The sequence below is a fragment of the Heptranchias perlo genome, chromosome 1 (assembly GCF_035084215.1).
Source record: "Heptranchias perlo isolate sHepPer1 chromosome 1, sHepPer1.hap1, whole genome shotgun sequence".
NCBI classification, from domain to species: domain Eukaryota; kingdom Metazoa; phylum Chordata; class Chondrichthyes; order Hexanchiformes; family Hexanchidae; genus Heptranchias; species Heptranchias perlo.
The window spans coordinates 66,446,612-66,468,556 of NC_090325.1; the positions used below are offsets into that span (position 1 = coordinate 66,446,612).

Here is a 21,945-nt window from a genome sequence, read left to right on the forward strand (position 1 = left end):
CAGAACTGTTCATTGCATACACTGGATGGTGTGATTTAAAGTGTCAGCACTGCCACCATTTGAAACTGAAATCGCAGCTATAACTGCATGAGTTGGGTGTCCTAAAGTATTCAAATGCTGGAAATCTAAGTACTGAATTATATTCAGCATGTTGAAAACATTACAACTGAAGAATGTACAAGTTGGAACAATTGGGATGGGATTCTGTATCTGCTCCTGGGGTGGAGAGTGTTCATTTAAATTCTGCAGCAAGGGGATGAAGTTGATCTTTTTAGTAGTTTCTTTGTTAAAACCTGACAAACTGAAAAATTGCCCAAAATGGAAGCTTAAATAAATCGTGTTAGATACATCTGAACCTGCTTTGGTTTTACCAAAAGCATTATATAGTCCCAGTTAACAATTCTCTTTCCATGCTTTGAGGTTTTTCAGTCCTCTGCTAATGCAGCTCTTCAGATGGCCCTGTTCATGAAGAGCCCAGTGACTACTATCCATCTCTACAACCATGTGAATAAAATCAGAGATTAAGAGTGGGAGATTGAAACTGGGTCCTGCTGTCCTGCCCGACCATACCAGTAATAGGTGAACAGCATTTCTATACTTGCCTCAAGAGTTTTCCATCAAAGTCTCATGACACAATTTGAAGAAAAGTTCTGACATTCTGGTCCACATTTAACCATCATCCAATACCACCAAAAACAGAATAACTGGTCATTTATTTCATTGCTGTTTGTGGGACCTTGGTATATGCAAATTGGCTGCTGTACTTGCTCATGTAATGGTAACTACACTTCAGAAATAATTCATTGGCTGTGAAGTGCTTTGAGGTGTTCTGAGAATGTAAAGAGCGCTGTTTAAAGGCAAGTTGTTGCTTTCTTATATTGGAGAGCTCCATGTAGAATTTACTTCTGGCACGGGCTCGATGGGCCGAATGGCCTCCTTCTGTGCTGTAACCATTCTATGATTCTAAACTGCATAAACATTAACCTTATTACTGACGTGAGTCATGTCAGCGCCAGAGAAGGTTGAATTTGCCCCTGCATTGATGACTAGTTCAGTCAGGCTTCATTAAGTGTTTTGGCACCAGCTGTTTGCCACAGCACGAATTGGAAATCTCGCTCAATCTCTAAGGGCAACTGATGTGAAAATGGGTAGAATTCATACTTGTGCAGTAGGAGCTGGTGGTCGTCTGAGATTGGAACGAGTAGGGGAGCTCTTCCCATCATCTGTGCATGTTGTGCCTGATCTCGGAGTATTGGAAGCCAGAAGTGGAAAAATGGTCTGTTTCTTCGTGCCAAATATTTTCAGTGTCTATTTTTAACAACATTATACTTATAAATAGTGTTGCTGGAAAGTTAACATGCAGTTATGGGCAGTTATCCTCCTAAAATGATTTTTTTTTAAACTGTCTTTGCTTGCTTCCTCCACCCCCCCCCCCGCCCCCTCCTCCCCAAATGCATCACATTTTACAAATCTAAATTGTGTACTGTCTAGTTGTGGATAAAGATCTTATTCTGTCTTTTTAAAATTCTCTTTTTAATATTTGACTGAAACCAAAGTATGTTTGACTGGTAAACTCCCTCAGCTTGTGCGTACAACTGATTTGTCATCTGTGCAGATCAAGGATAATTGCCAAGATTAACTCTTTTCATAAGCTGTTTTTTTAGAAGTGAAAATCTAATGTTGCTAGGTTGTTTGGTTTGTGCAAGAAGATTGAAAAAATGTTGTTTTGTAGTTTCAGAGTGGACGTGTGACCCCTCCTAGGAGAGCTCCTTCACCAGATGGGTTCTCACCTTATAGCCCTGAGGAAACTAACCGCAGAGTCAACAAAGTAATGCGAGCACGACTGTACTTGCTGCAGCAAATAGGGCCAAACTCCTTCCTTATCGGAGGCGATGTTCCTGATAACAAGTACAGGGTGTTTATTGGTCCTCAGGTCAGTCGAATAGCAATGTCTAGTGTCTTGTTAATACCATCTTGGTTTTATTTTGGGGAAGAAATGTGCATGGCAAAGCATTGGATGACGCTCACTTTTATGTAGTTTTCATAACAAAGTAAACATTATGTAGTTTTGATGTCTCATGCAAAGTTTTTTTTTAATCCGGTGAAGTTTCTGGCAGATATTTTGATTGTAGATAATCAAGTTATTATTGTATAATATCCTAAACCTATTGGAAAATGCAATACATTGTGAATGGTAATTGACGAGCAAAATGTATCACCATATGATCAAAGAGAAAATTATACTGCAAAGATCCTGGCAGGTGATACATTTCTTCTTTCCATTATTCTCATGCACATAATGTGGGCATTCCTTAAACTACAAATACCCTAGGGTTATTAGTTTTGTTTTCCTTTTTGGGAATTTTAATAACAAATTATTTTAACCCATCAACTGACTTTTTTTTCTTTTTCATCTATTATCAGCAGTATGTACAGGCTCATCATGTATGTGCGGAATTGAGAGCACAGGAAAATTTGTATTCACAAAAGTCCATTTGGCCCAACAAGTTTGGCTCTTTTTGATTGATTTTTGCTCTTACTTTCTTGCTATATGCAAATGTTAGGTGTTTGACTATAAGGCAATGATGCAAAATTCCTATGGGGTACTTTGCACAGTATTAGGCACCATACCGTATAGACAGAATGTCACTGCCCTTGAAAGGGTTGTTGGGCAACCAAAATGACAGATTTCATTGAGGGATATGGCTGATAGGAAGGAAGGTGTTGCCTTTACACAAGTTGGCTTCAACTGCAGTAAATCAATCATTCTACATTCATGGATGTTATCATTTGGATGCCTGGTGTGGTTAGTAATGTTTTTTTTTAAAAAAATTAATTAAAACTGTAGTGGTGGGATGGTTAGCATTCATGTGCCAGGGAGCTCCGATGTTTTCTGGCATGCTTTAGGGTAAAATGAAGAGCATGATCCCAATGATGTCTCTGCTTTGAGTACTCTGCATTCAGGGCATTCTGCACTCTATGCAGGCAAAATACTTTTATATATCCAGAAACCATTACAGTATTTACATCTATTATATATTGCAAGTGTTACTGCTAAATAGTAAGGGAAATGAAATGTGCATAGTGCCATCTGCTCCAATCCCGTTTCTTCTGTCACATGAGGAACTCCTGAAATCTGTATAATGTCCAGTAGACATTGAATCATCTATGCAAAACTGTTCCGTTTTTCAAATTATATGAAATGCTATGGGTCTTTACATTAGAAATGTACTACTTATTCGAAGTGTAGAGGAAGTAAGGGACCTTGGGAGTGCATGTCCACAGATCCCTGAACGTAGCAGAACAGGTAGATAAGGTAGTTAAGAATGCATCCGGGGTACTTTCCTTTATTAGCCGAGGCATAGAATATAAGAGCAGGGAAGTTATGCTAGAACTGTATAAAACACTAGTTAGGCCACAGATTGAGTACTGTATACAGTTCTGGTCACCACATTACAGGAAAGATGTGAATGCACTAGAGAGGGTACAGAGGAGATTTATGAGGATGTTGCCAGGGCTGGAGAATTTTAGCTGAGGGAAGATTGGATAGGCTGGGGTTGTTTTCTTTTGGAACAGAGGAGGCTGAGGGGTGATTTAATTGAAGTGTATAAAATTATGAGGAGCTTAGATAAAGTGGACGGGAAGGACCTATTTCCCTTAGCAGAGAGGTCAGTAACCAGGGGGCATAGATTTAAAGTAATTGGTAAAAGGATTAGAGGGGAGTTAAGAATTTTTTTTCGCCTAGAATGTGATGGGAGTCTGGAACTCACTGCCAGAGGGTGTGGTAGAGGCAGAAACTGTCGTTGCATTTAAAATATTGGATATGCCCTTGAGGTGCCTACAAGGCTCCGAACCAAGAGCTGGAAAGTGGGATTAGGCTGCATAGCTCTTTTTCAGCTGGCACAGACACGATTGGCTGAATGGTCGCCTTCTGTGCTGTAAATATCTTTGATTCCTGATTTTGGTACGTTTTGTTTTACTGTTTTTGTTTGCCAAGATCTAGAGAATTCCATAGCAAATTCTGAAAGCTGTAATGATGTAGATTTCAGTAACAACTTATCAGGAGATGAAAAACATGATTGTCCTATTGAGGTTTAACATTGTCTGATATCATTCACCTTGTTATTTCAAGGTGGAGTTTGTAGCACAGGAGGAGCTTCAGTTGCCCTTTTTAATTGATCCATAAAGATGACATTAGGTTGCCCCAGTGCCATCAGCAGAGAATCAAATTTGCACATGCCTCTTTTGTTTTGAGGAAGCACAACTAATAAAAGAATTGAAACATAAAGTCCAATTTCAACAGAACCAAAAGAGAACATATAAAACTAAATCATAATGTTATTGCATGAGTCTATTCTTTGCAATGCCTACTGGTCGCGGACGGTCCCGGGTGTACTGGTGGGCACTACGTGCTCCCCCTCCAGGGCCACCCGGATATTTACAAGACCACAGAAGAGAGAGAGGCCGCCAGAGCAATTCCTATCCCTCCCCTTGGCCCATCCTGAATCTGAAAATCCATCTTCGCCAGGCCCAGGATCAGACCCACAAGAAGGTCCTTTGACTCCGCCAGCCCTTCCCACACTGTGGCCGAAGATCAGGAGTGTAGGGCTGAATTACAACCAAAAATTGAGGAGCAGCCCCCTCAAATAACTAACTAGGGGCTGCAACCACTCACTCCGCAAAAAATGGAACACCGGCTCATCCAAGCCGCAAAAGTTGCTGACTGCCTAACAGTCCGTGAAATTAATTTTTAAAAACTTCTTGCACTCTCCACCCTGGATCCCCATGGTGTAGGGAAGGGGTCCCGCAGCATAGCGAGCCCTCCATTGGAGCCCCCATTCTCTGTCGGAGGGCAAGATGGAATGCTAGGGCGAGTAAGTAGAATATGTGCCCGTACAGGAAAAATCTCTGCGCAGAGTGGAATGGCACGGAGGGAATATCCGAAATGTGGAGGTTCCTGGGGGTGGTTTTGGGGCCCTGCGCCGATGAGAAATTCCACTCAAACGGGAAGATTATCGGGTGGGCTCCTTGACGCACCTAGTGGGATTGGGGCTGGGTGCAACTTTCAGCACCTGGATGGCTTCGGCCGTGGGGACCTAAGACCCGCCAAGATTATTCAGGATGCAATAATGTGTGTAATATTGAGGTTGTATTGTATAATGTACGTAAAGCTACCTAATTCACACATTGCTCTTTAGTACTAAATAGGGGGAAAAGTGCCATTTGAGTTGGTTTGGTAAATTTTATATGCTCAATCTCTGCTATTGAGAGGGAGAAAGATGTACAGAGCAACTATCCTAGGGGAGGATGGGAAGGAAACAAGGTATGTGGATAAGCTAATACTCTAACAACACCTATGGTAGACTTTCCTACTGTTTTCAAATATATTGAAAATTGATTTACTGCCAACTGAGAGAATTTAGTTCTGCTATTAGAAGGCTTTGATCTAATATGTCAAGATTATAACTCTTTGATCTTTTATAGACCTGCAGTTGTGGACGTGGAACATTCTGCATTCACGTTCTGTTTGTTATGCTGCGAGTCTTCCAGTTAGAGCCTTCTGACTCATTGCTGTGGAGAAAGACGTTAAAAAACTTTGAGGTAAGCAGAACAATAAAACTCATTCTTAACTTTTTTGGGTGGTTATTGAGTTCATAATCATTAAGATGTGCTTAAAGAAAGAACTTGCATTTATGTAGTACCTTTCATGATCTCAGGACGTTCAAAAGCACTTTACAGCCAATGAAGTATTTTTGAAGTGTAGTCACTGTTGTAATGTAGGAAATGCAGCAGCTAATTTGCACGTAGCTAATTTGCGCACAGCAAAGTCCCACAAACGGCAATGAGATAAATGACCAGATCATCTGTTTTAGGTGTTGATTGAGGGATAAGTATTGTCCAGGACACCGAGAGCTCCCCTGCTCTTCAAAATAATACCGTGTGACCTTTTACGCAAATCTGAGAGGCCAGTTTAACGTCTCACCCGAAAGTTTGGCAGTGTATATTTTTGCATTGTTACTTGTCACTTTGTGATTTACAGAGATAATATAAATATTTGATATAACTTACAGAAAAATATCCTTGCAGAAGACTCTAGGAGAGCACCTGTATCCTAACTACACACACTTCTTGTAAACATATTGCAGATTGAATTAATTTTTGGACAGACATAAAGGGTGAAGAAGACAATTTTATAGTAGAGAATAAAGCAATAGTAGAGATGTTTGAATATTTTACCTCCTAATTGGAGAAAAGTGAAGAAAGATTACACAAATACCAGAGGAGAGTATAGAAGAGGAACAAATTGATGTCAGTATTTAAAAGTAAATTATATTAAAATTAATGGGAATTGAACTTGATAAGTCACCAGACCCTGATGCTGTACACTCCAGGATACTGAGGGAGATTAGTGATGGAGAGAAGAGAGTCTAATTATATAATTCATGCAAAATTCTTTAGAATCAGAAAAGTACCAAATGATTGGAGGATGGCAAATGTTAAACCTCTGCTCAAAAAAAGTGGAAAAGGCTATAATAAAAGCGGAAATTGCTGGAAATACTCAGCCAGTCAGGCAGCATCTGTGGAGAAAGAAACAGTTAACATTTCAGGTCGATGACCTTTCGTCAGAACAGTACAGAGCCAGGCCAAAGACGGGGAGACGAAAGAACAAAAAGAAAGATCTCGGATAGGGTGGAGGGCAGGAGTGATATTAAATGACAAAAGGGATGGCGGTGCAAGGCAAGGAGGATGGTAAAGGGACAAATAAAGAAACAAAAGATGGGTCTGTGAATGGCAACAGCAGAACCATTACCAGCACCTGCTGTCCGAGAAAATGGGAGCCGTGATTATGATCTGAAGTTATTGAAATCAATGTTGAGTCCAGAAGGTTGTAAGGTGCCTAATTGAAAGATGAGGTGCTGTTCCTTGATCTTCTGTTGAGCTTCATTGGGACAGCATAAGAGGCAGATGTCAGAGTGGGAGTGGGACGGGGAATTAAAATGGCAAGCGACCGGCAGGTCAGGGTCATGCTTGCGGACTGAGTGGCAGTGTTCAGCAAAGCGATCACCCAATCTGCAGTGGAAAAAGCTAGGTAGGTTTTTTTAAAAAATTGCAACTGCCGAAAATATACTAGCTGTCAGCACTTTTTTAAAAAAGGGACAGGTTAACATTTTGAATATATACCTTTCATCAAAACTAAAAAGTAAAGATAAGCATTTTAATAAGATTAGGAAAAAAAGAGAAAGGGGGGGGGGGAAACAAGAGCTCCAGTCAGACAGGAAGTTAATGGGCTGAATGATCAGCAAACTGCTTAATAGAAAACGGTTATAAAAGATGAGATGGAAAGACGCGAGTGTGCAAATAGTTAAGAGGGTGAAAAGACATGGAAAGGTCCACACAAACACAGGTGAGAAATTTGGGTCATATTTGTGGGGGAATAAATAACTGAAAACGGAGGAGGTCTGAAATGAAAACAGAAAATAGTTGGCAAAACACGAGACAAAAGCAGCCCAAAAACAATGGGTGAATACCCCTCTACTAGCAATGTTCTGATGAAGGGTCGGTACATGAAATATTAATATGCCTCCCCTTCCTCGGACACACCGCCAACACCTGCTGCTGTAAGGAAAATGGGGGATATAGTTACCAAGTCAGTGTTCAGCCCAAAGGACTACAGAATATGTAGCAGAAAATGCAAAACAGTTTCTGAAGGTTGTGTTGAGCTTCACTAGAACAATGTAGGTGGGAAAAGACTGGTCAAAATTGGAATGGGAGAGCCAATTAAAATAGCAAGCCAGCAGGAGGTCAGGGTTGCACTTATGGGCAAACAGGAGGTGTTCAGCAAAGCTGTCACCTCGCCTGCATTTGGCTTCACCATTGTAGAGGAGGCTGCACCATGGGCAGCAAATATGTGTAAATTGTAAAATGGAAATATTGTTTGGGCCTGTAGAGAAATGGATCAGAGTTCTGTTGGAAGATGGGAACGACAGCTGGAAGTGTGGGTGATACGAGTGACACAGGATATCCTGGAGGGGAAAATATCTTTGGTGATAGGATCTTGTTGTATTTGGCAGAAGATGCTCAGGTGAATACAAAGGCTTGTGGGATGGAAGGTGATAGCAAGGGACTCTTATTAGTGGAGGAGGAGGGGTGAGAACAGAGGGAAATGAGCCGGACCTGGTCAAGGGTCTTGTTGCTTAATGTGTAGGTACAACCTCTGCTCAAGAAGAAGCTTTTTCAGAAGTTCTGGAGTAGAAAGTGGAGTTATCAGAGCAAATGCAACAGAGATTGGTTTTAATCAAAAAGTTGATGAATTGCATTCTTTTAAAGGTTATGAATTAAATTGTGTTTTTTCTCAAAAGGTGGAGAGTCTATTTCAGAAATACCACAGTAGGCGGAGTTCGCGTATCAAAGCTCCATCACGTAATACCATACAAAAATTTGTTTCCCGTATGTCTAACTCTCACACATCTGCTTCATCCAGTACCTCTACATCCAGTGCAGAACATAGGTAGGTATTCTGTAGTGAATAACCTTGTGAGACAATGACCAGATAATTTTTTTTTAGTGATGTTGGTTTGAGGGATAAATGTTGGCCAGGACACTGGAGAACTCACCTGCTCTTCTTGAAATAGTGCCAAGGAATCTTTTATGTTCACCTGAGAGGGCAGACTCTGTTTAAAGTTTCGTCTGAAAGACAGCACCTCTGACAGTGCTGCACTCCCTCAATATTGCACTGAAGTATCAGCCTAGATTTTGTGTTCAAGTTCCTGGAATGGGACTTGAACCCACAACCTTCTGACTCAGAGGCAAAGAGTGCTACCATTGAGCCATGGCTGACTAGCAGGGAAAATTCTAGAATCAATTATCAAGGACAAAGGTACTGAAGCATTCAGAGATATAAACTAATTAGTAAGAGACAGCATGGAATCGCAAAAGGGAAGACATGCCAGAAGAATTTAATAGAATTCTAAATTAAATAGCAAAATATTTAGATAAAGATGAGAATGTATAATATACTTGGATTTTAGTAAGGCTTTTGATAAGGTACCTGATATAAAACTCTTGAAAATTAGAAGACATGGTATTGGCGGCAGTGTACTGAGATGGATTGAATTGGGGCTGGCAATAGGAGACGGAGGATCTGTGTGAATGGGACCAGTACTCTTCAACGTTTCCATAAGTGGTCCAGTAGAAGGTAACTTCATTTTAAAGTTTGAACATCAAAAAAAAATCAGTAATGGTTAATATTGGGGCAAGCTGCAGAAGGATTTAGACTGGGAAGCACTTGGAGTTGCGGAACAGGCCGGTATTACATGATTAATGGGAAAATACTGATCAAGACATCAGGAAAGGGACCTGGGAGTTGTAGTAGATAGATCCCAGCAGACATGAAGCCAACGTTGGCTGCTGTTAAAAGATAATTGGATGGTGGATTGCATAAACAGAGGAATAAGAATATAGATCAACGGAAGTAATCCTGCCATTAAGTAAAGCACTAGTCAGGCCACAATAGGGTATTATGTGCAGTTCTGGAATCCATAATACAGAAGGGTGTAGCTGAGCTGGGAAATATGCAGCTAAAGGCTAAGATATTGAGCCTAGAAAACAAAATACATAATAGGCTCAAAGAACTAGGGCTCTTTTAGAGGATATGAATGAAGGTTTTCAAATTAATAAAGCTCAGGAATGTAGAAGATCAGTCAAAGGTACAGACTGCAAAGTGAGGGGACATGAGAGAAGAGGTGGATTCAGGTAGGATGTAAAGTAACTTTGCTTTAAATTTTTTTATAATAGCTCATAGAGGGAGTTTGTAAGGGCTAGTTGCTTAGATCTCCGGGGTGGAATTGATCAAGTATCTTGGAGAAACATATTATCAGATATAACTTCTAGGACAGCAGGAAGACTGGCTTGCCTTCCAGTCTGGAGATTCCTATCCTGCATACACCAAGCCTTTTCTGACTTTTGCCTTGATGAAATTAGCTCTGACAAAGTAGATAAGTCACCAGGTCCAGATGGGATGCATCCTAGGTTGCTGAGGGAAGTAAGGGTGGAAATTGCGGAGGTACTGGTCATAATTTTCCAAACATCCTTAGATATGGGGGTGGTACCAGAGAACTGGAGAATTGCACATGTTACACCCTTGTTCAAAAAAGGGTGCACGGATAAACCCAGCAACTATAGGCCACTCAGTTTAACCTCAGTGGTGGGGAAACTTTTAGAAACTATAATCTGGGACAGAATTAGCAATCACTTGGACGAGTGTGGATTGATTAGGGAAAGCCACCATGGATTTGTTAAAGCCAAATCGTGTTTAACTAACTTGATAGAGTTTTTTGATGAGGTAACAGAGAGAGGGTAGATGAGGGCAATGCAATTGATGTGGTGTATATGGACTTTCAAAAGGCGTTTGATAAAGTGCCGCATGGTAGGCTTGTTATCAGTATTGCGGCCCATGGAATAAAGGGGACAATAGCAACATGGATACAGAATTGACTAAGTGACAGGAAGCAGAGAGTAGTGGTGAATGGTTGTTTTTCGGACTGGAGGGAGATGTACAGTGGTGTTCCCCAAGGGTCGGTGCTGGGACCACTGCTTTTCTTGATATATATTAATGACTTGGACTTGGGTGTACAGGGCACAATTTCAAACTTTGCAGATGACACTAAACTTGGAAGGGTAGTGAACAGTGAAGAGGATAGTGATAGACTTCAAGAGGATATAGACAGGCTGGTGGCATGGGCGGACACTTGGCAGATGAAATTTAACCCAGGAAAATGTGAGGCGATGCATTTCAGTAGGAAAAATGAGAGGCAATATAAACTGAAGGGCACAATTCTAAAAGAGGTAAAGGAACAGAGAGATCTGGGGGTATATGTGCACAAATCGTTGAAGGTGGCAAGGCAGGTTGAGAAAGCGTTTTTTAAAAAAAGCATATGGGATCCTGAGCTTTATAAATAGAAGCAGAGAGTACAAAAGTAAGGAATTAATGATGAACCTTTTTATAAAACACTGGTTCAGCCACAACTGGAGTATTGTGTCCAGTTCTGGGCACTGGACTTTAGGAAGATGTGAAGGTGCAGAAGAGATTTACTAGAATGATTCCAGGGATGAGGGACTTTAGTTACGTGGATAGACTGGAGAAGCTGGGGTTGTTCTCCTTGGAACGGAGAAGGTTGTGAGGAGATTTGATAGAGGTATTCAAAATCACGATGGGTCTAGACAGAGTAGATAGAGAGAAACTGTTCCCATTAGCGGAAGGGTCAAGAACCAGAGGGTATCGATTTACGGTGATTGGCAAAAGAACCAAAGGTGACATGAGGAAAAACCTTTTTTTACACAGCGAGTATTTGGGATCTGGAATGCACTGCCCGAGGAGGTGGTGGAGGCAAATTCAATCATGGCCTTCAAAAGGGAACTGGACAAGTACTTGAAAGGAAAAAAATTTGCAGGGCTAGAGATGGGGCAGGGGAGTCGGACTAGCTGGATTGCTCTTGCATAGAGCCAGCGCGGACTCGATGGGCCGAATGGCTTCTTTCTGTGCTGTAACCTTTCTATGATTCTAAGCACAACAACTTCAAAGAAACTGGAAAGTTTTTTTTAATAAAGCTAGTCATTCTCAAATAAAAGCAGACACCTGTAATCCCGAAATTAGATAAATTTTTTTTTAAAACCAAGGTATCCAAATATGCCCCACCATCCGAGAAAATTATAAGTAGCTCATGAAATCCAATCCCTGTGTGCATCCTGTACCTCTGCAGTGTCCTTGCTTTCAATCTAGGAAAGAGAAGATTGAGAGGTGAGCCAATAGAGGTTTTTAAAATTATGATGGGATTTAATAGGGTAGACAAGATAGTCATTAATAAATCCAATAAGGAGTTCAGGAGAAACTTCTGCACTGAAGAGTTGTGAGAATGTGTAACGTGCTATGACATGGAGTGGTTGAAGTGAATAGCATAGATGCATTTAAGGGGAAACTAGGTAAGCACATGAGGGAGAAAGGAATAGAAGGATATATTAGGGTGGGAGGATGCTCGTTCGGAGGATAAATACTGACATAGCCCTGTTGGGCTGAATGGCCTGCTTCTGTGCTGTAAATTCTATGTATGTAATCTGGTCACTAGAATGCCCTTGAAAAAATCTCTTCAAACACGTGTTCTTTGAATCTGTCCTCCTGAAGTTAGTCTTTTAATTTTGTTCATGGTGATGGGCCATATTTGGACGATCATTGGTTAATGGCATCTGCAAACTCTACATTATATTATGGAAGGAAATTAACTATGGCAATAGACCCCAGATCAGGAGGAGAGATGTTTAAGTGAGTCGGCATGTATTTATGGAAGGGAAGTCTTGCCTAACAAATTTATTGCAATTTTTCAAGGAAATGACGGACCTTGTTGACTGGAAATTCTGTAGATATGATTGATTTCAGCAAAGTTTTTGACCCTGTGCCACAAAAATGATTAGTCCACAAGTTAGGCAGGCATAGAATGGGAGGCAAGTTTGAGTGGATTGAAAATTGATTAAACCAAAGAAAGCAAAGGGTGGTTATGAATGGATCTGCATCATTATCTGCTCACTAGCATGGTGTCACATGGATCAGTGCTGCGGCCATTCCTGCTTATAGTGTATATAAATGATTTGGTGCTGGGGCAGAAACAAGGCGACTTAAGTTTGCAGATGATGCCAAATTTTGGGGCTAAGGAGATTGAACATTAGGGAAATGGCATACTAAATATAAAGGGATCTAGATAGGTTGGGATGATTGGCAAATGACAATTAATGTAGGCAAAACAAGGTAATGAGTTGGGTGATTGAGAAGTATTCGTTTTTGGGACTGGCCAGATGGCGTGGCTATAATGTTGTTATGGTAAATTTTGTGGAAAACCGTGGGTTAGTCAGGGCAAAAATTTCAAGAGCCATGATAAAAAAAAAAATGTCAAGTCGTGGAAATCAGAGCAAAGTCAGATATTTGGTGGTGATTAATCTGCTTTTATCCCTCTTCCATATCTCTTTTTTTTTCTCTCTCTCTCTCTTCCCCCACCCCCCCCTAAATTTCAGTCCATCTCTGATCATTTTATTTAAAAACAAAAGAAGTTGAGTACTGTATTGCAACATTCAGTGGCTGCTGTGGAAGATAATTCTGTCTTTTGGAACTTGCAGTAATAACTCAACTCGAAGACACTTTTTGCAAGTTGATAGTACTTAATTATGTTGCCAATTTAATTTTTGTTTTTATAGAACTAATATTCAGCTACTAAGGTGTACAAACTATGACCTATGGGCTACCTACAGCCAGCAAGCCCTGGCAATCCAGCTCTCAAAGACAAAGCAACTCTGTTCTATACTCACTAGTTTGCTTCTTTGAATTTTACAGGCCTGGGTATTTGGAAAGGGCTCTTCTTGATTTGCTGCCTCATTATTGAATAACTCCTAAAACAGAACTCCTAGATCTCTTAGTATCTGCAGATTGCGATCCATGCAAATTAATAGGAACGTTGATTTAAACCTTTTTGTGTTTGCCTCTTGAGATTCCGTGGTAATGTTCTAAGTGACCCAAATACAAAAAGTTTGGACACTTCTGAACTATGTGAAGCTATAAGCATAGGAATTTTTTTTGTTGTTTTTCCAGCTTGAAGGATGAAGAAGAACAAATGTGTCCCATTTGTCTGTTGGATATGCTTGATGAGGAAAGCTTGACGGTGTGTGAAGAAGGCTGCAGGAATAAACTTCACCATCACTGCATGTCAATCTGTAAGTTTTTAGGGATTTTCAAAATTTACTATGTTCAGTTAATTTTTAAGCAGCGATGAAATGTTTCTACTTCAAAGCAGTTTCTTTTTATCCAATGTTTTACTATTTTGGTTTACTAGTAAATACTCTGCTTGTTACTAAACAGCTAATTTTGAGTTGAGGCTATTTTATCTGGGGACCAATGAATAGCAAGGTTGTCTAGAACTTTTATTTCATTTGCTTGATTGTTCATTTTTAAAATTCTAATAAAAGAAATGTGGATCTCTATACGTTTGAAAAGATCATGGTGTTTTATAACTTTAAATTGATAAACTTGGTTACATGTACCTTTTACTTCTGTCATTGGTTGCTAGTTTCTAGTCTACATCTTTTGGCCTTTGACCTTGCACTTGTCTGAAGATATTGATTGATTTAGAAGATTCTGGCATCATTTTAAAATGTTTTCTTAGCAAAGTTGGGCATTGTCTTCAGTTGAAATTAAAACTCCCAAAGTGACAATTATTGGGCTCCATTTTTTGGTATGTTAAGAAAATGTTTTAAATTGGTGTAAGAATCTTAATCTTTTTTTTGTGTGGGGGGACTAGGCCTATTAAAATCATGGCTCATGATGACTATAACCACTTCCCAAATAGCAGCCAGATTGATTAAAAACCAGGCATGTCAATCAACATGACTGGAGCAAAACATGAGCAGAGATTGCTTTTATAGTATGCCCTGAAGTATGAGTATAAATTCCATCTGCTGTGCCATATACTGTACAACTTTATTTGCATGAGAAGTAGTCACTTAGACATCACTGAGGAATGCATCATGTCCTAACTAGATGAGGGGGTGGTGGTCTACAAAATGTCTAGAAGTTGAAAGCAAATAAAATATATGGGTTTGTTGCAGCTTGATGAGTGTATTCAATTATGTTGGACTTAATTCCAGGGGCTGAAGAATGCAGAAGAAACCGGGAGACACTCATCTGTCCTCTTTGTAGATCCAAATGGAAGTCCCATGAACTGCACAGGTAGGAGACCCATTGTATAAAGCTTAAACCACTCAATGTTGGTTATGGAGTATTGCATTTTGCACTTCAAACTTCCAACTGCCCCTCTACATTTTAGACCTTGTAAATTTGAATGGATTATGTTAAGTGAGAATAGTTCAATATATGATGTCCTTGGGGACCAAAAATGCTCCATATTGACTGGAGGTACCTCCCTGTAGTTAAGGATCATTGTTCTCTGTGCTAGATATTACTGCTGAAATTCATCAAATCTCTTTCAGTTGTAGCCACTAAAATTCAGAACATCAGCTGTGTGCCTGGATGAGTGTTTCATGAGGGCACCTAAAGGAAGTTCCTATTGGCGCAACGCACCATCACCACCCTCGGGTCCAACTGTGGGAGATCTGTATTTTTCTTCACAAGGTTTTACAGAGGTGTAGGTGTATTAAATATGCATAGTGTTCAATGTACAAAACCTGGCATCATAGTTGTAACTAATCCATCAGATGTGACCAAGTATCAACACAAACCATTGTCATAATTCTGAATTGCCTATCTGGTTCAACAATTGGGATGTCTCCACATCCGTATATACATTCTCACAATATGTTCAGTGTGGCTTTAGCAAAATTGAAATTATAGATTTATACATACCTGTGATCTTAGCCAGATGTAGGTAGCGTAACAGAGCTTTGGATGGTCTGATGTGCATGGAAGCCGTTCTTTCAAATAATGGTTTCACAGGAACCTAATAATTAATTAACATTCATTCATTTGCATACTTTTAGAACTGAATTTCACAATGCACTTTATACTTTTTGCCTTTTTTAAAGCCATGAATCACAAAGTTCAATACAAATCCACAGCCAGCCGCTAGAGGTAGATGCACAGAGGCGACAGCAGGACAGTGACTTTAAGCTGCCTCATTATGGGATTCAACAAATCCCACCAAATTACAAAGAGTTGGCAGAACCCTGGATTCAGGTGAGGGGATTTCAAAAGTATAAATTAGTTTTTTGCACAATAACAGCGGTTGCAGCTTAGTACAAATGCTTTGGAAATTTTAAATGGAAATGCACTATAATTTCTACTATGAATGTTTTGAAACTTTATTTGAATGTGGTATCCTATTACTAAAATTCTGCAACAAATTGATGGAAAGTTTACATAGTAAAACCAGCAGTAACTTTTTTAAAATAGAAGTTATTTTTTCAAAAAAATTCTAGTCTTATGCCAAAATGCACTTATAATATATATAGATGTTATGTTCCTAATTATTTAGATCTTTATTCTTAGTCTGTTGCTGTGATGCTGTCCACTTTCTTACTTAGGTATTTGGAATGGAACTGGTTAGTTGTCTTTTTTCTCGGAACTGGAATGTGCGAGAGATGGCATTAAGGCGTCTTTCACATGACGTCAGTGGTGCCTTGCTATTGGCAAATGGCGAAATCCGTACTGGAAGTTCCTCCTGTAGTAATGGAAGCGACACTGGATCTAGTAGTCTGACCGGAGCTAGTGGGTCTTCTCAGACTGATATCTCAGGAGAAGTGGTGGTGGAGTCATGTTGCAGCGTACTCTCTATGGTCTGTGCTGACCCAGTCTACAAAGTATATGTCGCTGCTTTGGTAAGATACTGCTAATCTAATATTCAGAATGCAATATAGCACTGTTAATACAAAATGCTCAATCTATAAAATACTGAAACTGGACAACAATTCCAAGAAGTATTGTGCAATTCAGTAGACCGCTCAAAGGTCAGATTTTTAAAATTGGATTTTTAAAAAAAATCTAGATAGATGTTAAAAAAGTATAATATCTTAAGTGGATATCAGAGTGCCAGCTCAGATGCTGTGGCTGATTGCCCTCCTGCACTGTGAAATTCTATATGTAATATTGAAAAAGTGGTCCGTTTTAAGAATAGGCCTAATGACTCTTGAGGAAAATGTGAAATTCTTTTCACAAAAAAGATTGGCAGTTTTTTTCACTGCAATCAACTCGCTAACAAAAATGGATTCTCATAATTATTGAGAAAAATGGGTACTCGCTTATGTTTTGAAAAAATTCTGTGCCTTGGAAAGTATTTTAAAAAGACAACTGTATTCCATTCCTCCTGTAGTTTTGTTCAGTTGTGATCTGATTAATACCATAGGATATATGGAAGGGATCTTTTGACAAAATAAGATCTCCTTTATCATGTCAGTCTGGCATAGTTGGTAGCACTCTTGCCTCTGAGTCAGCAGGTTAAGAACATAAAAAATAGAAGCAGGAGTAGGCCATATGGCCCCTCGAGCCTGCTCCACCATTCAATCAGATCATGGCTGATCTTCGACCTCAAATCCACTTTCCTGTCCAATCCCCATATCCCTTGATTCCCCTAGAGTCCAAAAATCTATCCATCTCAGCCTTGAATATATTCAACAACTCAGCATCCACAGCCATCTGAGGTAGAGAATTCCAAAGATTCACAACCCTCAGTGAAGAAATTCCTCCTCATCTCAGTCTTAAATGGCCAAACCCTTATCCTTCAACTATGCCCCCTAATTCTAGACTCTCCTGCCATGGGAAACAACCACTCAGCATCTAGCCTGACAAGCCCTCTCCATAATCTTACATGTTTCAATGAGATTGCCCTTCATTCTTCTAAACTCGAGAGTATAGGCCCATTCTCTCAACCTCTCCTCATAGGACAACCCTCTCAACCCAGGAATTAACCTAGTGAACCTTCATTGCTCCGCCTCTAAGGCAAGTATATCCTTCCTCAGATAGAGACACCAAAACTGTAGTGCTCCAGGTGAGGTCTCACCAAAGCCCCGTACAATTGTAGTAAGACTTCCTTGCTCTAATACTCCAACCACCTTGCAAGAAAAGCCAACATGCCATTTGCTTTCCTAATTCCTTGCTGTACCTGCATGCTAACTTTTTGTGTTTCTTGTACCAGGGCACCCAAGTCTCTCAGGACACCAACATTTAATAGTTTCTCACCATTTAAAAAATATTCTGTTTTTCTATTCTTCCGATCAAAGTGAATAACCTTGCATTTCCCCACATTATACTCCATCTGCCACCTTCTTGCCCACTCAATTAGGAACAGGAGTAGGCCATTCAGCCCCTCGTGCCTGCTCTGCCATTTGATAAGATCATGGCTGATCTGTGATCTAGCTCCATATACCTGCCTTTGGCCCATATCCCTTAATACCTTTAGTTGCTAAAAAGCTATCTAGCTCACATTTAAATTTAGCAATTGAGCTAGTATCAATTGCCGTTTGCGGAAGAGAGTTCCAAACTTCTACCACCCTTTGTGTGTAGAAATGTTTTCTAATCTTGCTCCTGAAAGGTCTGGCTCTAATTTTTAGACTCTGCCCCCTACTCCTAGAATCCCCAACCAGTGGAAATAGTTTCTCTCTATCCACCCTATCCGTTCCCCTTAATATCTTATAAACTTCGATCAGATCACCCGTTAACCTTCTAAACTCCAGAGAATACAACCCGAATTTGTGTAATCTCTCCTCTTAACTTAATCCTTAAAGTCCGGGTATCATTCTAGTAAACCTACGCTGCACTCTCTCCAAGGCCAATATGTCCTTCCAAAGATGCGGTGCCCAGAACTGCTCACAGTACTCCAGGTGCGGTCTAACCAGGGTTTTGTATAGCTGCAGCATAACTTCTGCCCCCTTGTACTCCAGTCCTCTAGATATAAAGGCCAACATTCCATTAGCCTTCTTGATTATTTTCTGCACCTGTTCATGACACTTCAATAATCTATGTACCTGAACCCCTAAGTCCCTTTGGACGTCCACTGTTTTTAACTTTTTACCATTTAGAAAGTACCCTGTTCTATCCTTTTTTGATCCAAAGTGGATGACCTCACATTTGCCTACATTGAATTCCATTTGCCACAGTTTTGCCCATTCACCTAATCTATCAATATCCCTTTGTAATTTTATGTTTTCATCTACACTGCTTACAATGCCACCAATCTTTGTGTCATCAGCAAACTTAGGTATGAGATTTTCTATGTCTTCATCGTTAATAAATATTGTGAATAATTGAGGCCCCAAGACAGATCCCTGCGGGACTCCACTAGTCACATCCTGCCAATGTGAATACTTACCGATTATCCCTACTCTCTGTCGCCTTTCGCTCAGCCAATTTCCTAACCAAGTCCGTACTTTTCCCTCGATTCCATGGGCTTCTAACTTAGCTAACAGTCTCTTATGTGGGACTTTATCAAATGCTTTCTGGAAGTCCATATAAATAACATCCATTGACATTCCCCTGTCCACTACTTTAGTCACCTCTTCAAAAAATTCAATCAGGTTTGTCAGGCACGACCTACCTTTCACAAATCCACGCCGGCTCTCCCTGATTAACTGAAAATTCTCGGTGTTCAGTCACCCTATCCTTAATTATAGACTCCAGCATTTTCCCCACAACAGATGTTAAGCTAACTGGTCTATAATTCCCCGGTTTCCCTCTCTCTCCTTTCTTAAAAAGCGGAGTGATGTGCAATTATCCAATCTAGAGGGACAGTTCCTGAATCTGGAGAACTTTGAAAGATTATAGTTGGGGCATCTACAATCTGCTCACCTACCTCCTTTAAAACCCTGGGATGGAAACCATCTGGTCCTGGGGATTTGTCACTCTTTAGTGCTATTATTTTCTTCATCACTGTTGCTTTACTTATGTTAATTTTATCGAGTCCCTGTCCCCGATTCAATATTAGTTTTCTTGGGATTTCTGGCATGCTATCCTCTTTTTTTTCCTACTGTAAATACTGACGCAAAGTAATGATTCAGCATGTCTGCCATTTCCCCATTGCCAATGACCATATCCCCACTTTCAGTTTTTAAGGGGCCAACACTGCTCCTGACCACCCTCTTTTTTCCTAATATAACTATAAAAGTTCTTTGTATTGGTTTTGATATCCCTTGCAAGTTTCTTTTCATACTCTCTTTTTGTAGCTCTTACTATCTGTTTTGTGACCCTTTGTTGATCTTTGTATCTTTCCCATTCGCCAGGATCTGTGCCATTTTTTGCCTTTTTGTATGCCCTTTCCTTATGTCTTATACTGTCCCTTACCTCTTTAGTTGTCCATGGCTGTTTTTTTTGGCAAGTAGAGTTCTTGCCCCTCGGGTATAAACCGATTCTGTATCTCGTTAAATGTTTCTTTAAACATTTCCCACTGATCATCAGTCCTTTTACCCATTAACAGATTTGCCCAGTTTACTGTGGACAGTCTCTGTCTCATCCCATTGAAGTCGGCCTTACCCAAGTCTAGAATCTTAGCAGCTGATTCACTTTTTTCCCTTTCAAACACTACATTGAACTCGATCATGTTATGATCGCTATTGGATAGATGTTCACACATAGTTAAGCTGTTAACTAAATCTGGTTGATTACTTATTACTAAATCTAGTATGGCTTGCCCCCTTGTTGCCTCTAGGACATTCTGCTGTAGAAAACTATCCTGGACACACTCAAATTCACTACCTTTCTGACAGTTGCTAGTCTGCTTTCCCCAATCTATGTGAAGGTTAAAGTCCCCCATTAAGACCACTATGCCTTTGTTACATGCTTGTCTAATCTGAGTTTATACAATCTAGAACTTCAGAGCTGCTGTCAGGGGTCCTATACACAACTCACGCTGTTTATATCCCTTTGCAGACTTTGTGTTCTCACAGCTTACTTTCCCACCTAGCTTTGTAACTTCAGCAAACTTGGATACATTACACTCGATCCCTTCATCTAAGTCATTAACATAGATTATAAATAGCTGAGGCCCAAGCACAGATCCTTGCTGCACCCCACTAGTTACAGCCTGCCCACCTGCGAATGACCCGATTATCCCTACTCTTTGTTTTCTGTCCTTTAACTTATCCTCTATCTCTGATAATATATTACCCCTAACCCCATGAGCCCTTATCTTGTGTAACAACCTTTTATGTGGCACCTTATCAACTGCCTTTTGAAAATCCAAATATACTACATCCACTGGTTTCCCTTTTATCTACCCTGCTAGTTACATCCTCAAATAAATTTGTCAAACGTGATTTCTCTTTCATAAAACTATGTTGACTCTGCCTAATCACATGATTTTCTAAGTGCCTTGTTACCACTTCCTTACTAATGGATTCCAGCATTTTCCTGACGACTGATGTCAGGCGAACTGGCCTGTCGTTCCCTGTTTTCTCTCTCCCTCCTTTCTTGAATTGCGGGGTAACATATGCTACCTTCCAGTCCACTGGGACCATTCCAGAATCTAGAGAATTTTGGAAGATCATAATCAATGCATCCACTATCGCTGTAGCCACCTTTTTTAGAACCATAGGATGTAGGCCATCAGGTCCAGGGGATTTGTCAGCTTTTAGTCCCATTAGTTTGTCCGATACTTTTTCTCTAGTGATATTAATTGTTTTAAGTTCCTCACTCTCATTTACCCCTTGGTTCCCCACTATTTTTGGTATGCTTTTTGTGTTGTCTTCTGTGAAGACACATACAAAATATTTGTTTAATGCATCTGCCATTTCCTTATTTCCCCATTTATACTTTCTCCTGTTTCAGCCTCTGAGGGACCAACTTGTGCTTTTGCTACTCTTCCTTTTTACATACTTGTAAAAGCTTTTACAATCCGTTCCTATATTGCTAGTTTACTTTCATATTCTATTTTCTCCCTTTTTATCAATTTTTTGGTCATCCTTTGGTTTTTAAAACTCTTCCAACCCTCAATCTTATTACTCTTGGCAACATTATAGGTCTCTTTCAATCTAAACTCTCCTTAACTTCTTTAGCCATGGTTGGATCACTTTTCCTTTGGAATTTTTATTTCTCAATGGAATGTATATTTGTTGAGAATACTGAAATATTTCTAAAATGTTTGCCATTGCTTTTCAACTATCAAACCCTTTAATTTAATTTCCCAATCTACCTTTGACAACTCATACCTAATATAATTCACTTTATTTAAATTTAAAACTGTAGTTTCTGACTTGAGCACATCACTCAAACTCAATGTGAAATTCATCATATTATGATCACTCTTCCCCAGAGGTACTTTTACTGTGAGATTATTAATTAAACCTATATCATTACATAATACAAGATCTAAAATAGCCTCTGTTCCCTGATTGGTTCCATGACTTATTACTCTACAAAGCTATCTCTAATACATTTCATGAACTCGTCTTACAAACTACCTTTGCCAA

At 39.9% G+C, this 21,945-nt stretch overlaps 1 protein-coding gene across 3 annotated transcripts in view; it reads left to right on the top strand.

The window, feature by feature from the left end:
- map3k1 (mitogen-activated protein kinase kinase kinase 1, E3 ubiquitin protein ligase) overlaps positions 1-21,945 on the top strand; it is a 124,235-nt gene that overhangs the window by 65,292 nt on the left and 36,998 nt on the right. For all 3 annotated transcript variants that reach the window (XM_067986184.1, XM_067986192.1, XM_067986173.1), the window contains 7 exons: positions 1,733-1,933; positions 5,485-5,601; positions 8,361-8,509; positions 13,631-13,752; positions 14,683-14,764; positions 15,577-15,727; positions 16,075-16,368. In XM_067986184.1, the coding sequence (XP_067842285.1) occupies positions 1,733-1,933; positions 5,485-5,601; positions 8,361-8,509; positions 13,631-13,752; positions 14,683-14,764; positions 15,577-15,727; positions 16,075-16,368 (1,116 nt within the window). The remainder of the gene's footprint in view (positions 1-1,732; positions 1,934-5,484; positions 5,602-8,360; positions 8,510-13,630; positions 13,753-14,682; positions 14,765-15,576; positions 15,728-16,074; positions 16,369-21,945) is intronic.